Raw genomic sequence first — 15,736 nt, 5'->3', positions numbered from 1 at the left:
ATGAGTCTAATTAATCTTTTTTCATTTAGATTGGTATGGTGGCATGGCGAATGACCCTTCATACACCAGAATATCCAGAAGGACGTGAGATAATCGTCATCAGTAATGACATCACGCATAAGATTGGCTCATTCGGACCGCAGGAGGATGTGCTGTTTCTACGTGCCTCCGAGATGGCTCGGGAGGGCGGCATCCCTCGTATCTACATCGCGGCCAACAGCGGCGCCCGTATAGGCCTGGCGGAAGAAATCCGATACATGTTCCAAGTGGCCTGGCAAGATCCATCTGACCCTTATAAGGTCACTTACATAATAATATTGTCCTGCTTCAACATGTTTCAGGCTGCACTTCTGATCCAAAAATTTGAGGTCAGAAATCGCCGCTTTTAATGGCATACAATAACAGAGGTGTCACTTTATTACCCCTTGCAGGGTTTCAAGTATCTCTACCTCACACCTCAGGATTATAAGAGGGTCTCGGCCCTGAACTCTGTACATTGTGAACATGTGGAGGATGAGGGAGAATCCAGGTACAACTCTAGATTGCATGTGTCCATGCCTCATGTTGTCGGGAAACGATTATGGAAGCTGTTCCAAGGGCAATCAACTGTCAGTTTTCTTTAATCAACCTGAATAATTGTGATTTTAATTGATTTTAATGGGAGAAATAAACCCAACAAATATTCATTTCAAGGTTTGAATATTTTCCATATGATAAATAAATCAGACAAAAATAATGAATGCTTCTTTACAATTACTTGTAATGTAAATTTAACATTCCTAGCTTGTTCATAACTTGCTTGAAAGTATAGTCCTATTTATTTTGCCATTTTTACCCTTAAAAAGTTAATACCGTAATTTCCCAACTATGGCACACTTTTTTTTTTCTTCAAAAAACGAAGGCCCAAAGTAAGGGTGTGTCCTTAAACAAGTGGTCCCCAACCACTGGTCCGCGGCCCGGTAGCGGTCCCTGGATCAACTGGTACCGGGCTGCGTTGGCCGCACTCGAAATAATGTTTCAGAACTGACTTAGTTTAACAGTTCATTCATATGTGCTTTGTTTAGCTTGATTTATGTTTTTTGGCACTCCCTCTGTTTATTTTTTTCCTAATATTTTTAAGTGTTAGGCTCAAGGATTGCCTAAAAATGGCTGGTAGTAAATGAGTTAATCATAAACAAAATATGAACATTTTAACACTAAAAATGGCTACATAAGTAAATGTCGGAATTAAACCGTTAGTACCTACTGTAAAAATGTCTTGTAAAGCACCCATTCAGCTTTCACTTCTGTAAACTCTCAATTTCACAATTTAGCTAGTTATCCTAATCTTAATCTTTTTCTAAAATTACCTAGTCTAAGATTTTTAAAAATGAAGAATAAATCAAATTAATTAGATTTATTGCCCAGCCCTAGTAGATTGGGAGTCTATTGGCTGGTCATCCCTGAATAACTGTAAAGCATTATTTTCTGTCACATAGGTACAAAATCACTGATATCATTGGAAAGGAAGACGGGCTTGGTGTGGAGAATCTAAAAGGGTCCGGCATGATTGCTGGGGAATCCTCTGTGGCTTATGAGGAGATCATCACCATGAACCTGGTAAGAGCGTGTGTGTACAAAATCCAAATGGCTCCTCGCTTTCGACTTTGCGTCAAGAAGCCTTAACGTTGATCGTCTCGCTTAAAAGGTAACGTGCCGGGCCATCGGAATCGGAGCCTATCTTGTGAGGCTTGGGCAGAGAACCATTCAGGTGGACAACTCGCACATTATCCTGACCGGGGCTGGAGCTCTCAACAAGGTACAACAACAGCAAAGCCCCAAAAATGTGTCGTATTCTGAGTAACTTTTCAATTGTGTTTTCGCCATTGTGCACCGCATTTGGTGCCCCTGTATATTCTCAGTTTGGCACCGTGGAGTCACATATTCATGGATATTTTCTTATTCAATCCCAAAGACATATTTTGAAGTTTTTTTTAAGTCATTTCCGTACCTAACGAATTGGGATTAATTTAATATTTTTTTGACCTCAAGCATTCAATAACTTTAATACATGATGGACTAACTACTTAATTACAGTTCAATTCCTCCTCAAGTCAGGATTAAAAAAAAAGGAAAAATATGACTGGGATTAAATGACTTAATACAGACAGTCCTCGGTTTAGGCGATACTCGACATTCACTGTTTCAGCTTTACGACGCCTGAGTCTCGTCCAGCATTTTGTCTTCAGCAGCTCACCAGTGTAGAGTGTTTGTTTTCTCGGAATCCTTGTTTTTTTTTTTTTTTTTTTTTGTTAACCCTCCTTTTTTACTTCATGGCCCTATAAAAGAAAGCAGAATCTTCTAGCGATGCTAGTCCAGCGAAAAGAAAAACCATTATGACGTAAATGAAGCGGAATTATCATCAAAAGTGTAGCAAAGATGAGATGCTGATGTGTATTTGGATAGTTATTTAGACATTTAGGGGGTATTTGTGAGTATTGAAGGGTTAATTCTGACTTACGCGGAACTCCTTCTTAAACCGAGGTCTGCCTGTAATGATAATAAAAATGATTTTTCAGTATTATTTATATTTTCACAATGTTTTCCCCTGCGCAAATTCATAGTTCCTGTACAGTCTTTTATCCCATTAATACACGTTGAAATGTTAATTGTTTAATAAATATGAAAGTTTAACTTTATTGGATTGTACTATAGATTATCTCTGCTGTAACTGAATGCTACAGTAGTCGCCATATGTAAGATATGTTTTTTTCCTCACTGATATCCGTCTAATTCGTTACGTTCCACAAGGATACACTGGCAATCCCAGCCCCCCTACCTCCATTGTTAAATAATTGAAAGCGAACCATGAAGTTATATTTGCTTTGCTGGAGGCTGCAATGCAGGACATCGGCGTTATTTGTTTTCCATTAAAATGAATGTTTTGCTGAGACGGGTTTTCAACTTGCTGTTGATTGGTGTGAGTGCTGGTGTTTGAGCCTGCACGCTTTACTACATCTTCTATTTTCCCCATTCACTCTCCTTGTCAGTGTAATAAGATGTCTCCATTTTAAATTAATTGACAGGCGGCAGCATGAGAAATCATGCAAATGGCAGCTTGATGCCGCACCGATTTGCCGAAGCCTCTGTTGTTTTTAGACGACTTCACAGTTTAGCTGTCTGCGAAGAGACAGGTTGATCTTGAAGTATCCGCATCCCGGGCTAATAGCTAAACACTGAAGTAGAGGTGATTGTAATTTTTTTTTGGTCAGATTTTCAGCAGATATTCTTCTACTTTCAGCCCGCCCCCATTCTACATGTGACTTCCTGGCTATTAACTGAAACTTAATTGAGAGCAGGAGGCTGCCACCCAAAGATCATCATTTAATTAGCCTCCAGAAAGCTTCCATATTTTCATGGGCTTTGGGTAGTAACTACTAGCACAAATACCCCAATGAGCTGTTCCATCGACTCGGCCTCTCTTTTCTCTCTCCCGGCGACCTCGCTTCTATGCCGCTCCTCCATACCCTTGCCATCTCTGCGCAGCAGAATCTTAATGAAGCCGCGATGGCCGGAGGCTCAGAGGCTTTGTGTGTGTCAAGGTGACTGCAATGTTTCTTGGGGCCGCAGGCTTTCCTGACAGCTTTAGGAGAGCGCCCTAGATTTGTAGCCAGATACATAACCATTAATGGTAATAAAGAAAGTAAATGATGGCTGAAAAGGTGAAAGCTGTGGCTAGGGAGTGAGCGCCTCTGATTTTTACTGAGCCATGTCAGGGCCTTGCCACCTGTTTCCGCCTGCTTATGAAAATAGGGCGCGCTGAGGTTAAGCCTTTACGGCTTTAGTTTGGTTTGGGGTCACTTTGGCGATGGGGACAGCTACTTTGGTTAATTCTATTGATTGCAACGGCTACAGCAAATTGTGCTTTCTGTGGCACAGCCCCTTGTCCATCCAGTGTGTTGCCATTGGGTTTGCGCAGAAACTGTCGACAGAGATCAAGCAGACAATGTAACCTGTAGTAGGAAAATCGTCGTAAACTGTGAATTTGTAATGTCTGTTTATTTTTTGTTTCACAGAATTTTAATTATTAGTATATTAGGGTAGTATAGTACTATGAGGTTAATATAAGTATTAGTCATTATCGTCAAGGGCTGGGCAATAAGTCAAATGAATTCGATTGATTGGTCAATTTTAAAAATCGACAATTTGGAAATGAGGATTTTACACAAGTGGCAGGATGATAGTTTACGAGGCATAGTTTCCTATGAAATCCAGCATCTAAAATGTTATATTTCAATAATGAAAGAGCACATTTATCTACATAATTAAAAGAATGTTTAGAAAACTAAATACTTCCTACTTTCCGAGTCTAGTTTCCAAGTCTGTTTTTATCTTTGTTATGTGGGTTTTTTGGGTAAACATGTTCTATATGCTTCTGTGTCCAAATTCGTTTCATTTGGCATAATCTATTGTCCTAAATGTTTTGATGACTGAAAATACGCCGGAATACATCCGATCCGAATCCACCTTCATAATTCAGACTGTACTCTTTTGCTTTCACTGAAAGTGTTACATTGTGGTTTTAAAGGGAAGATCTAAAGAAGTATTATGCAGATTAGTTTAATTCCCACGATTGCGTAATCATATTCATGTTTGTGTTGTGTCGTGCGTTTCTGTTCGTCCTCTGCCAGGTGCTGGGCAGAGAAGTTTATACGTCAAATAACCAGCTTGGTGGGATCCAAATCATGCACAACAATGGTGTGACTCACAGCACCGTTTGTGATGACTTTGAGGGAGTCTTCACTCTCCTGCAGTGGCTTTCCTACATGCCCAAGGTAGCATCTAAATTATGCAAATTACAATTGTGTGAATAATTAGAGAGTTGAAAAAATGTACTGTATCAATAATACTTTTTTTTTTCAGTGCAAATTTAGTCCGGTGCCCATTTTAAGTGCCAAGGACCCCATAGACAGACTTGTTGAATTTGTTCCAACAAAAGCACCCTATGACCCTCGTTGGATGTTAGCTGGTCGTCCAAGCCAGAGTGAGTGCCTTTTTATTTCTAGCATCTCCCTCTCTTTTTTTGTTTCAACTGTTGTGCTGTATTCTCACGTGCCTGCATCTTGGCATATCATACAATGCTGTTTTTCAGATAATATTTGATGGGAATTATTTCAAATGGATGGATGTTATAATAATTGCTTCAAGTCCCTTACATATACATTTGAATGTTTTATAGCTGGAGGTCCAAGAATGCAGTACATTGTATTTAGGTCAACTCAGTGCATTGGACACAGGCCATGACAATGATTTCTTTTTTGTTACCTAAAGTAAATATAAAGATTTATCATGTCCAGCAAATGTGCCATGAGTTAGAAGTTGCAATTACTCATTTTGAGAGAGCCTCTGGGTAGCCACTAAGAGAGAAACAGTTAAGTCTGCTATCATGCTCCAAGAGACAAGATCAAGATAGCACCAAAATGGATGTGGATGTGTTTCCCCACTGCAAGCTCGGACGGCACAGGTCCTGTAACGGTGTAATTATAGCTTGAGACCACATAGATGTTGGGGGATTGTACAGAGAGAGGCACACGTTGGTGGTAGGGATGAGCGGCAAGTCTTAATTGAACAGTAACCCCGTCGTGGTATGGCGTGTTTCTCAGGGTTAGCGAGCAGAAAAACAGCTTCGCAAGCCTTTTGTATCCAATCATTCATCATGTTTCCCGCCAGGGTTACTGATCGAGGGAGAACACACGCAGTCTTCCATTGTATTAGAAAGAGCCTTATGAAATGTACGGCCAAATAAAAAATTTAAAAAAAAAAGTGCAGTTGTATATGTTTACATTGAGGGCCGTGACTGATGAAGCCTTTATTTACAGCTTATTTTAATTTATTACTGGGAGTTTCAAATTAATTGTAATCATAATTAAAGTTTTTTTTTTTTTTTAATTGTTTCAAATTAATTTTAAAATTCTTAACTTTATTTTCTGTACGCTGATTTGATCCGTCTTTATGCATCAGGCTTCAGGGGCTCATTTGTTGGGGCTGGAAAACAAGGGTCAATACAACCTTAAAGTGGACACTGATTGGCTGTCATTGCATTTGCAAGAACCTGATAGGCTCCTTTTGCTTGTTGATGGTAGGGCGAAAGAAGGAAGACTTGAAAGACGAAGAGCATGTGAAAGTTGTTAGTCCCATGAATAGTAACTTTAACATTGAAAAAACACCCCCATGGCCATTTTGGTCATGTTGAGTGTTATGCGTTCTTTCTCAAGCAGCTCAAATTTTGAGCCTGTCACATCAATGCAAAGCATGCAACTGCAGCCACAGATAATGATAGCAACAAACACACTAAACTAGCCACATCTGGGAAGAGTGTCAAATACAGCCTAAGATAAATGGTTACAACTGCATCTGTTAACATAAATAAATAAACTGAAGCCACTTTTTGTTGTTGTATACTATATCATTCTTTGGATCTGCCACAGTAATTCAATGTATTTGAAAAAAAATCTTTTCTCTTCATTGTTTGTACATGAAGATCCAAAAGGTTCTTGGCAGAGTGGCTTTTTTGACCACGGCTCCTTCATGGAGATGATGCAGCCTTGGGCTCAGAGTGTGGTGGTCGGTCGAGCTCGGTAAGCCCCAAATAAAAACAAAACAAAATAAGGGCTTGGCTTTGTTTTTATTCAAGTTCCTCCCTGCCAGTGTGGCAATTTTTTAATACAGTGTTTCCGCAGACTGGGTGGGATACCTACTGGAGTGGTTGCTGTGGAAACTAGGTCAGTGGAGCTGTCAATCCCAGCTGATCCAGCTAATTTGGACTCGGAGGCCAAGGTGAGTCAGGTCACTCGCCGCACAAGTGTTTTATTGTCTATAGATGGAGTGATTGTGATGTTCTGATGCATCTGTTTAGATCATCCAACAGGCGGGACAGGTGTGGTTTCCTGATTCGGCTTTCAAAACAGCCCAAGCCATAAAGGATCTCAACCGAGAGGGGCTGCCTCTCTTTGTTTTTGCCAACTGGAGGGGATTTTCTGGAGGAATGAAAGGTATCTGACACTTCTAAAAACACCCATAGGGAGTGTGTGTATGCTGAGAGACAAGTAGTCATAATGTTATGATTTCCAAGTTTTCCTTTGTAATTATATTTTCAGGCTTTGTGCGCTGTAATAGCAACTGCATCACGCTGTATTCAAACATAAATTATTGTATTCATAATTTTTTTTGTTTTGTGACAATGTTTGTTTGAAAAACAAAACAGTAAGGGTAATTAGCTCATTCACTCCCCAAAGACATAATCTCCTATACGTATTTCCATTTTTTTTTTTTTAATATTAATGTAACGTGTGTCTGAAAATAGCAGGCATTTTCAATCTCAAAGAAACAATTAATACAATTTTACAAGGTCCAGACATTCATTCTATTTTTTTGGACTTTTTTTTTTTTCAAATATTAGGTTAAACGAGTGTCTGAAAATAACTGCTGCAGAATGATTTAAGAAGGGTAACGTTAGAAATGTTGAATACTTTTTAAAAATACAAACACACAGTCAACCATGAGTGACATATATTATTTTGTATGAATCACTCAATAATTATGGACCAAACCATTAACTGAATTAAAATTATTTGAAATAATGGTATATCTTTGAATAAAGACATGGAACTTTTAAAATATGATTTACCTATTGATTGACAAAATAATCAATGAAGTTTCAACGAGCATTTATTTTTGACCACCAGCAATCATAATTATCTCCTTTAGTCTCAACGACAATATTTTTAAGAGTCGATTGAATTCAGGTATTTGTTTATGTGGATATTGTATTTAATATGAATTTAAAATCTTTTTTAGACATGTATGACCAGGTGTTGAAGTTCGGCGCCTATATCGTGGATGGTCTGCGGGAGTACAAGCAGCCCGTGCTGGTTTACGTCCCGCCCCAGGCCGAGCTTCGGGGAGGTTCCTGGGTGGTCATAGATCCCACCATCAACCCTCGGCACATGGAGATGTACGCCGACAAGGACAGCAGGTAAGTCGGCCTGAAGGGAACTAAGATTCATGTCTGTGTGAACATTTCGTCCACTCAAAGCATTCATGTGCTCAGAGGTGGCGTGCTGGAACCCGAGGGGACAGTGGAGATCAAGTTTAGGAGGAAGGACCAGGTGAAGACCATGAGACGAGTGGATCCCGTCTACAAGAGCTTGGCAGAACGACTGGGTCAGTCATCATCTTCACTTCCAATTAAATTTCTTGAACTCTCGGCCGACTTTGTTTGTAGTCTTTCCCCCTCCCATTCCATGTCGGTAAGGTGCGGGGGATTGGGGGGGAGGGTGGTAGCTTCACCCTTCTTTATCTGTGGATGGTGTCATCTTTGCCGCACTCCCCTGAGAGACGTGTCAATCACGGCTGGCTAGGATCAATTGTCAGCTCTCCTGTCTCCCCGACGCAGCCTATCGATTTAGCTCGCAGCTTGCAGGAACTGTGATCCAATGCTGCGTGCGTTTGCCGCTTTGGGAAAACTGGCGAAGGGTTATTTAGGAGGGTTGGAGAGAAACAGATTGGAATTGACAGAAATCAGTCAGCAGCTAGAGAGCTCTTAGAGGAAAGCGCTAGAAAATGCTGTTAGTCTGGCTTAAGTCAACGCTGCGCTTTGCATTTTATTATTAACACAAAATTGATTCCATCTATTTGAATTGGTCATTGTGTTTATTCTCTTATTTTTCTCTTTAAAGGCAGTGGCTTAGGGAAGCACCTATCGACTGTTTTTAGGATTTGAACATTCCTAGTGAAAATTCAAATCTAGTATGGATTATTGGATGAAAATAATTAAAAAACAATCTTTTGTGAAAAACTAGTCTATTTTTTTTAACTGTGCTTAGCAGTACACTACTTTTCCCCAGCATATGTCTCCCCATAAATTTTGGTCTATGAGACGAATTTGCCAGCTGAAACGTCATATTGGAGTCAGCATGGTTTGTCAAAAAGTGATCAGTAGGAACCGCATCTGTGTCAGGCTGTCAGCATCAAACTGTGCAAAGTCATTTACGTCTATCACGGCAACCTAAATGGAGTATTGAGTGCTGCTAGCTAGCAGCTAATTCATGCTGGACACAACTATTACAGAGCTCAACTTACCGGTAAATACTGCTTACGCGTAATTAAGTAGTTTGTTGGAATGTCGATTGTACGTGATTTCATAACATTGTAGTTTTTTGTTATACATACTCGAACAGGCAACATTTTGCACCGTCAGCACCACCTCCGGTGGCCAACAGTGATGAAATAGCAGTAAAATCACCTAACATAGCTAACTTAACACACTGTCTTAAAAATAACTTTTCTTTTTATCCCAAATTAGCTGTTGTGAATTACTTCCAAGCACCTACTTCCGGATCTGCCATTTTACTAGTCCTTTTGCATTAATACTCTTTGTTCTTCCCAAAAGGAACCCCCGAGTTGAGCCCTCCTGAACGTAAAGAGCTGGAGACGATGCTGAAAGAGCGGGAAGAGTTTCTGTTGCCTATTTACCACCAGGTGGCTGTTCAGTTTGCAGACCTCCACGACACGCCAGGCCGCATGCAGGAGAAGGGCGTCATCACGGTGGGTACCTCAAACAAAGCCTCACGTACCAGACATAGGAGGCTTGTCCTCAATTTTCTTTTTCATTCTTTCATTCTTTTTCAAATAAATGGTTTAATTCTTTTAACATGGAATTATTTTTAAAAATTTACAACGATTTCATTTGGAGACCCTATTAAAAGAGAGAAATCGGACAGAATGGCCATGATTTTCCTTCATTATAAAAAAGCGGACTGTAAAAAAATATGATAAACCTATACATTTACTAAGATATATACAGTATGTATGTATATAAGTATAAAATCTATGACAATTTGAAAAATGAGAACGTATTGGTGAGAAATCTGAGAAAATTATATTAAAATTAAAATAGGAAAAACATGCTATGTATTGAAAAAAAGGTAAAAATAAGATAAATCAATATGTGTAGTGTACAAAACGCATTCAAAACATGTTTTAACAGTTTTAAAAATAAATATAATAAATAAATAGAATTGCCACATATTTTTGTCAAAGCCAATCACCAGATCAGAGTGCAACAGATTTTAATGTTACTTGGCCACGGTTGCTTTTAGGTCGCATCAAATATCACATTAATATTAACGACACATTTGTCATTTTTAATGGTCAACATTATTTAATGAAGAGAAGTTGGTCCTTTTCCTCTGTCAGGATATCCTTGAGTGGCAAACATCCCGGCAATTCTTCTACTGGCGCCTTCGGCGCCTCCTCCTGGAAGAGACGGTCAAGAGAAAGATCCAAGCGGCAAACAGCGAACTGACAGATGGACAAGTTCAAGCGATGCTGCGCCGCTGGTTTGTGGAGGCGGAAGGCGCAGTCAAGGTGCACATTTTTACCGTCCAACGATATTTTTTTTGGATTTCAAATATAACACAAGATTCGATTTTAAAAGTAATAACTTGCACGACCACCAAAAACTACCAGCTAGCAAAGTAAATGTTGTATGTTAGTTTTACCTAAACAAAAAAAAGACAATAGCCATTGCGATCAACCATTAATGACGTTATTGTCACATTTACCAATCAGCCTCATTTTGTCTTCGTTTTGCATGTCTGGTACCAGTCGAAAGTTTAGAAACACTTTTAATTTCAAATGTTTTCCAACACAATAAGCAATTACCAATTGATAATAATCCAAACCACCAAGGTGACTGAACCAAAAAAAAAAAATCGGATTGAAATAGATGGTCTTAAAATGGCTGGTATTACATTGATTAATTTGCAGAGTAATGGACTAATTTAGTACTTAACTAAAAGAGAAAAGTAATTGTTTACTTTAGGTTCTTACGTGCTAAAGTAATTGATTACTTAGGCAATCATGTTTACTACTACTTTATGTACTTAGCGCATTTAATTGATTACTTTTAATGCTTCAGTTCCTAAAGTAATCAATTATTAATCCTAAAGTATTTCTTGAGTACTTACTTAACTCGAGTAATCAATTACTTTAGTCCTTGATTACATAATGTAATTTTAATTGATTTAAAACATTCAGTTGTTATCAGTTAATAATAACTGATTAATTGTTAATTTCTTTCGTACAAGCCATTTTTATACCATGTTATATACTTCAGCCCAAAACCTTGAAAAAAATGGTTAAAAATAAATAATTAAATCATGTAGTCTTAAAAAATACGTAATTGTTTTAATCACCAACAACACTGAATTCAAAGAAGTGGACTACTTTTCGTGGCTTTTATGAGTTATTTGCAGTCACTCACTGCTGGTCAATTCTTTTTTTGTGTTACGTTACTTTTCACAGATTTTTTTTTTTTTTTTCACAGACAAAGCTGACTTTTTTATCTGACCAACTTAACGAGACATTTTTAGCGTCAGTGATATGCATCGTCTGGGGTTTTTTTCTAGTTACGTGATGTCATTTCTATCGATTAAAGAAGCCCGTCGAAAGGCACGGTCGACAAGCTAGCGATTACATCCGGCACAAAATAAAGATACATAGCTCCAGTTCCTTCAGGCGGCCATCTCGCCCTCAGAGGAGCAGCGGGCGAGAGCTGTCAGGAGGCATGTTTCCCGCAAAGTGGCCTTGTTGTCTGCGAGAAGGCTAACCCCATCACAACTCACTGTCTTAAGCCACAATTAATCACAGCCCTGGCACGTGCAGATAGGAGAGCAACACGCTGTCTCTTAATTAAAAGCAAACAGATTAAAAATGATTAATAAGGGCATTAAATGTTCTTGCGGACCTCAAGCAGGGCTATTCATATAAAGGCAAGGGCCTATTAAACCCCTCCGCCCTCAAATCTTTAAGCCCCTCCAGCCTGGCTTTGTTTGGGTTCAGAGATGCCCGTACTCATGAATACTAATATTCCTATCGGGCCCAAATCAACAAGACGTCGTGCGTCTGCTTTGAGCCGCGCCACTTCTTTTGTTTGTGTCGCCATTGGTTGGCGCACGCTCAAGCGGGACAGTTTTGCAAGCTTGATTATGCGCTCGCAAATGACGGCGCCTCTTGAACACGACGACGATGCGGCGCAGGCCTATCTGTGGGACAACAACGAAGAGGTGGTGGGATGGCTCGAGAGGCAGCTGGCCGAAGATGACGGAGCCAGGTCTGTCATCGACGAGAACATCAAGTACATCCGGCGCGATCACATTCTCAAGCAGATTCGCAGGTGAGTCACGGGAGCCACGCGGGAGCGGCATGCTTTCACGATGCTGCCTTCAAATCAAATCTCCATATTTTTTCCTCACAAAAAGCTGATATTCATCATTTTGTGTTCGTTTTGCCTCTAAAAAAATGTGCATATTACATATATATACCTGTGGTTTCAACCTTTTTAACCAGTTAATTGCAAAATTTCCATAATTAGTCATGATTAGTTGCATCTCTAAAACAACGATTTTCTTCTAAGCTTGTAACAGAGATTTGCCTGAGTAAAATCTTGGAATTAATGTAAAACCAATAAAACCTATTTTGTTTCATAGACTGTTGTAATAGGTGACCTTGTTGCTTTTTTTTCCCTGTAAAAGACAATGAAACTACCAAATAACACCAGGTGTTTTTCTAAGATTGAACAACAAAGATTTACAACTAAAATGGTGTTTGAACGTTTGCTTTGCAAAGCGTGGAATTTTTTTTTCCTCTAATAAGTCAAGCATTTTTTTTCTTTTGAAGTAAAAATGTGAATGCCTGTCTTTTGCTAATTTTGCAACTAAACAAAAACAAAATTCGCTGCTTTTCACGATATTTCTTTAAGGATAAGTGGTTGTTTGATGGATTATGTGTAGTCATTACACCAATGTTACTTATAAGGAACTGTTGTAAATATTTAAAATTAATAAATAAAACGTTTTTTTTTTTTTGGTTGATTATTTTTGGCCAATGTTTGAAGAGCCACGATTGAAACGACTTATTCTTGCCCTACCAAGAAATAACAAAAATACAAATAATCCAGACAAAAAATTATTCATTCATCGATTCACTTCATGAAGTAATGCCAGTTTTTTTGTTTCGTATTTTTGCTCCAGCTTCGTCCAAGCTAACCCCGAGGTGGCTATGGATTCCATAGTCCACATGACCCAGCACATCTCACCCACACAGAGAGCTGAGGTGGTGCGTATATTGTCCACTATGGAGACCTCGGCGTCCTCCTGAGTTCCGAGTCCGCAGCCGTCCGGCTCGACTTCCGGACCGCCAAGTAACATTGGGATGAGCCAGCGTTGAGTGACCCTTGGTAGCCGGCGGGGAAAACCGATGAATCGTTGGTAATGATTCTCACCTATATGTTACTTTGTAAATTGCCCTAACAATGTGTATATGAGTGCATATGAAATGACTAATACAATTTTCTGAGCAGTTTGAACTAATGCAGAACTGAACCAACTGGATAAATTGTCATATTCTAATGCTTTTAGACAACATAGTTAAATATTTTGAGAACAAGGCCAGCAGCCTCGGCGAGAAGAGTTTTTTAAACTAGGGTGCAACTTAGTTATTGAGCAGAAAAATAGCAGGAAGGTTCTTAGCCATTTGGGCAGAAGAACACAGCGGGGTCCAAAAGGAGCCCCTTTTTTGATGCTGACTGCCTCCCACTTTTCCTGCAGTGAACAGCAAACGACAGCTTGTACCTTCTGTTCGCACTTCACGCTGCTCCACATGCACTTTATGCTGCTTCGCTCTTCGCATTGCAAACAGAAGCAAACCCGCTCTCGCTGTCAATGGAATAGACATAACATAGTGCACACTGTTACACACACCCGGTGGACTTATTTCAATTTAATGGGAAATGATAATGGTACTACACACAGAGATGATGATAGAATGTTACTTTTTTTTGTATCATGTTGCGCACCAAAACAATCATTGAAAATAGTATTGTTTGTTTTTATAAGAGAAAAGATTTACAACACATGTAATGTCAACAAATGTCTAACTGTAATTCATGTTAACTGTGTTTATTTATACTATTTTGTACTAAAATGTGGCTTATTTTGAATAAGAGTATTCTTAATTGCATATTTTGATTTTTGTTCAAAAAAAAAATCCGGGTACATAGTTATAACTGTAGGAGAGTGTTACAGGACATAGGTTATATTTTGTGACAATGTGTAGACAGCACTGTAATATTTCAACTCAGTTCTTGACATCACTGCATTATTGTTCATTTTACAATGTGAAAATGGCTTTGTGCTCAGTGCCGTTCCTTTTTTCTGGATGTGTACTGACTTGCCAGCCTGTTGCTTTTTAACAAAATGGTTGGAAACGTAAAATGGTGAATTAATAAAGCTTGGCCCCATTCAGTTGTTTGTCATGGCTTGAACACAGATCAAAAAATACTCTTTGAATATGCATCTATATTAGGGGTGGGAATTTTTTTCTCATGATTTGATGTCGATCTTTGGGTCTGCAATTCGATACTGAATTAGATTAAAAATCCTCATAGTTAGCAGGTAGCACTAACGCTTGAGACTTGTGCTCATTGACTAGCATTTTCTAGCGCCTTATTTAGCGATTGTATATGATTTTTCAATGGTGATGTTTGTAGAAGTGTGATGTGATTGCAATAATAAAAAATGGAAGTGCGAGGAGCTGTAAAGATAGCTGCTAGCAACCAGCACTATGGAGGCTGTCAGAGAAATCTATACAGAAGACTGAAACAATGCTAGAATGTAAAATAGTGGACTCACACCAGCCAAGTTTGACTTTTCTGCTTGTGAGGGACAGCAGAGCTCACACCTCCGTGTTTGCCCCTCAGACTGTCAATGAGCCACTGCCCCCGTATGCTTTTTATTTAGTTCAGCAAAGCATTGCACAATACAAGATTTAACAATAATGCAATACAGGCTGTTCTAGACAGGAAATAGACACATAATGATAACAAACAACTTAAATGTATGATTTATTTTACAAAGGCCAACTTCAAAATAAAAGTTTACGATAAGTATTGTATATACACGCTCTCCCCGAGTTAAACAGAAGGTGACAGGTAGCAGATTTGTTTTACGCGGTATTTATTTGTAAAATACATTTTGGAACATTTTCCATGGACTCGTAAATGACAATTTTTATTTTTATTTTTTTTGTGGGTCTTGGGGGTGGGCACCTACTACTACTTTACGCTACTCTATAGAGGTATGTGCAGGTGCATGATGATCTCCAAGACTTCTATCTGCATCGCTGAAAGGATAGCTAAATTAAAGAATTCCAAATGGGGACCATTACATTGGGGAGACATTTTCTGATTATTTGAAAAAATGATACTCTTTGCGTTCTTTAACCCAAAGACGATTAAAGTGGCTTTTTTCACCCTCTTGCCTTTTAAACTTCAACAGTCTTAAGAAGGATGAAACGGATCAAACAAATACTGAGGGAGCTATCTCGTCCTTTTATTTATTTCATTTTGTCCTATTTCGTTTGTATCGTCCCCTCGGCTCTGTCAACTTTGTTATCGTCCCACCAACAAATATGTAAGACAAATTGAGTTGCATGTGCCCAATACCCACAACAATTACGAGCAGTCCAAAAAGAAGAAAGTCATTTGGTGCTATAATTGGAAATGTGTGTTGCGTGGTCCCCCTTGTCTCCCACAGGGTTTTGCTCATTTGTGGTTGGTGTGCGCGGCAGGATAATTCTTTTGATCAGTGACAAAACGCAGATTCATTTTCTTCCTCAGACACCCGAGTGGAGGAAA

The 15,736-nt window shown here is 39.1% G+C and overlaps 1 protein-coding gene across 7 annotated transcripts in view; it reads left to right on the top strand.

Annotated features, from left to right (window-relative positions):
• LOC148408874 (acetyl-CoA carboxylase) overlaps positions 1 to 14,345 on the top strand; it is a 40,952-nt gene extending 26,607 nt beyond the window's left edge. For all 7 annotated transcript variants that reach the window (XM_088440083.1, XM_088440082.1, XM_088440080.1 and 4 more), the window contains 15 exons: positions 30 to 299; positions 432 to 529; positions 1,479 to 1,599; positions 1,688 to 1,798; positions 4,671 to 4,814; positions 4,903 to 5,023; positions 6,521 to 6,617; positions 6,720 to 6,816; positions 6,896 to 7,031; positions 7,837 to 8,014; positions 8,090 to 8,202; positions 9,431 to 9,585; positions 10,237 to 10,407; positions 12,081 to 12,217; positions 13,074 to 14,345. In XM_088440083.1, coding sequence (XP_088296209.1) covers positions 30 to 299; positions 432 to 529; positions 1,479 to 1,599; positions 1,688 to 1,798; positions 4,671 to 4,814; positions 4,903 to 5,023; positions 6,521 to 6,617; positions 6,720 to 6,816; positions 6,896 to 7,031; positions 7,837 to 8,014; positions 8,090 to 8,202; positions 9,431 to 9,585; positions 10,237 to 10,407; positions 12,081 to 12,217; positions 13,074 to 13,200 — 2,076 coding nt within the window. In that variant the 3' untranslated portion in view covers positions 13,201 to 14,345. The remainder of the gene's footprint in view (positions 1 to 29; positions 300 to 431; positions 530 to 1,478; positions 1,600 to 1,687; positions 1,799 to 4,670; positions 4,815 to 4,902; positions 5,024 to 6,520; positions 6,618 to 6,719; positions 6,817 to 6,895; positions 7,032 to 7,836; positions 8,015 to 8,089; positions 8,203 to 9,430; positions 9,586 to 10,236; positions 10,408 to 12,080; positions 12,218 to 13,073) is intronic.
• The last annotated feature ends 1,391 nt before the right edge of the window (positions 14,346 to 15,736 follow it).

Source organism: Hippichthys cyanospilos, chromosome 18 (genome assembly GCF_059441005.1).
Source record: "Hippichthys cyanospilos isolate Australia breed blue-spotted pipefish chromosome 18, RoL_Hcya_1.0, whole genome shotgun sequence".
Taxonomy (NCBI): domain Eukaryota; kingdom Metazoa; phylum Chordata; class Actinopteri; order Syngnathiformes; family Syngnathidae; genus Hippichthys; species Hippichthys cyanospilos.
The sequence above is the reverse complement of the archived record's forward strand: the minus strand, read 5'-3'. Positions and strand labels throughout refer to the sequence as shown.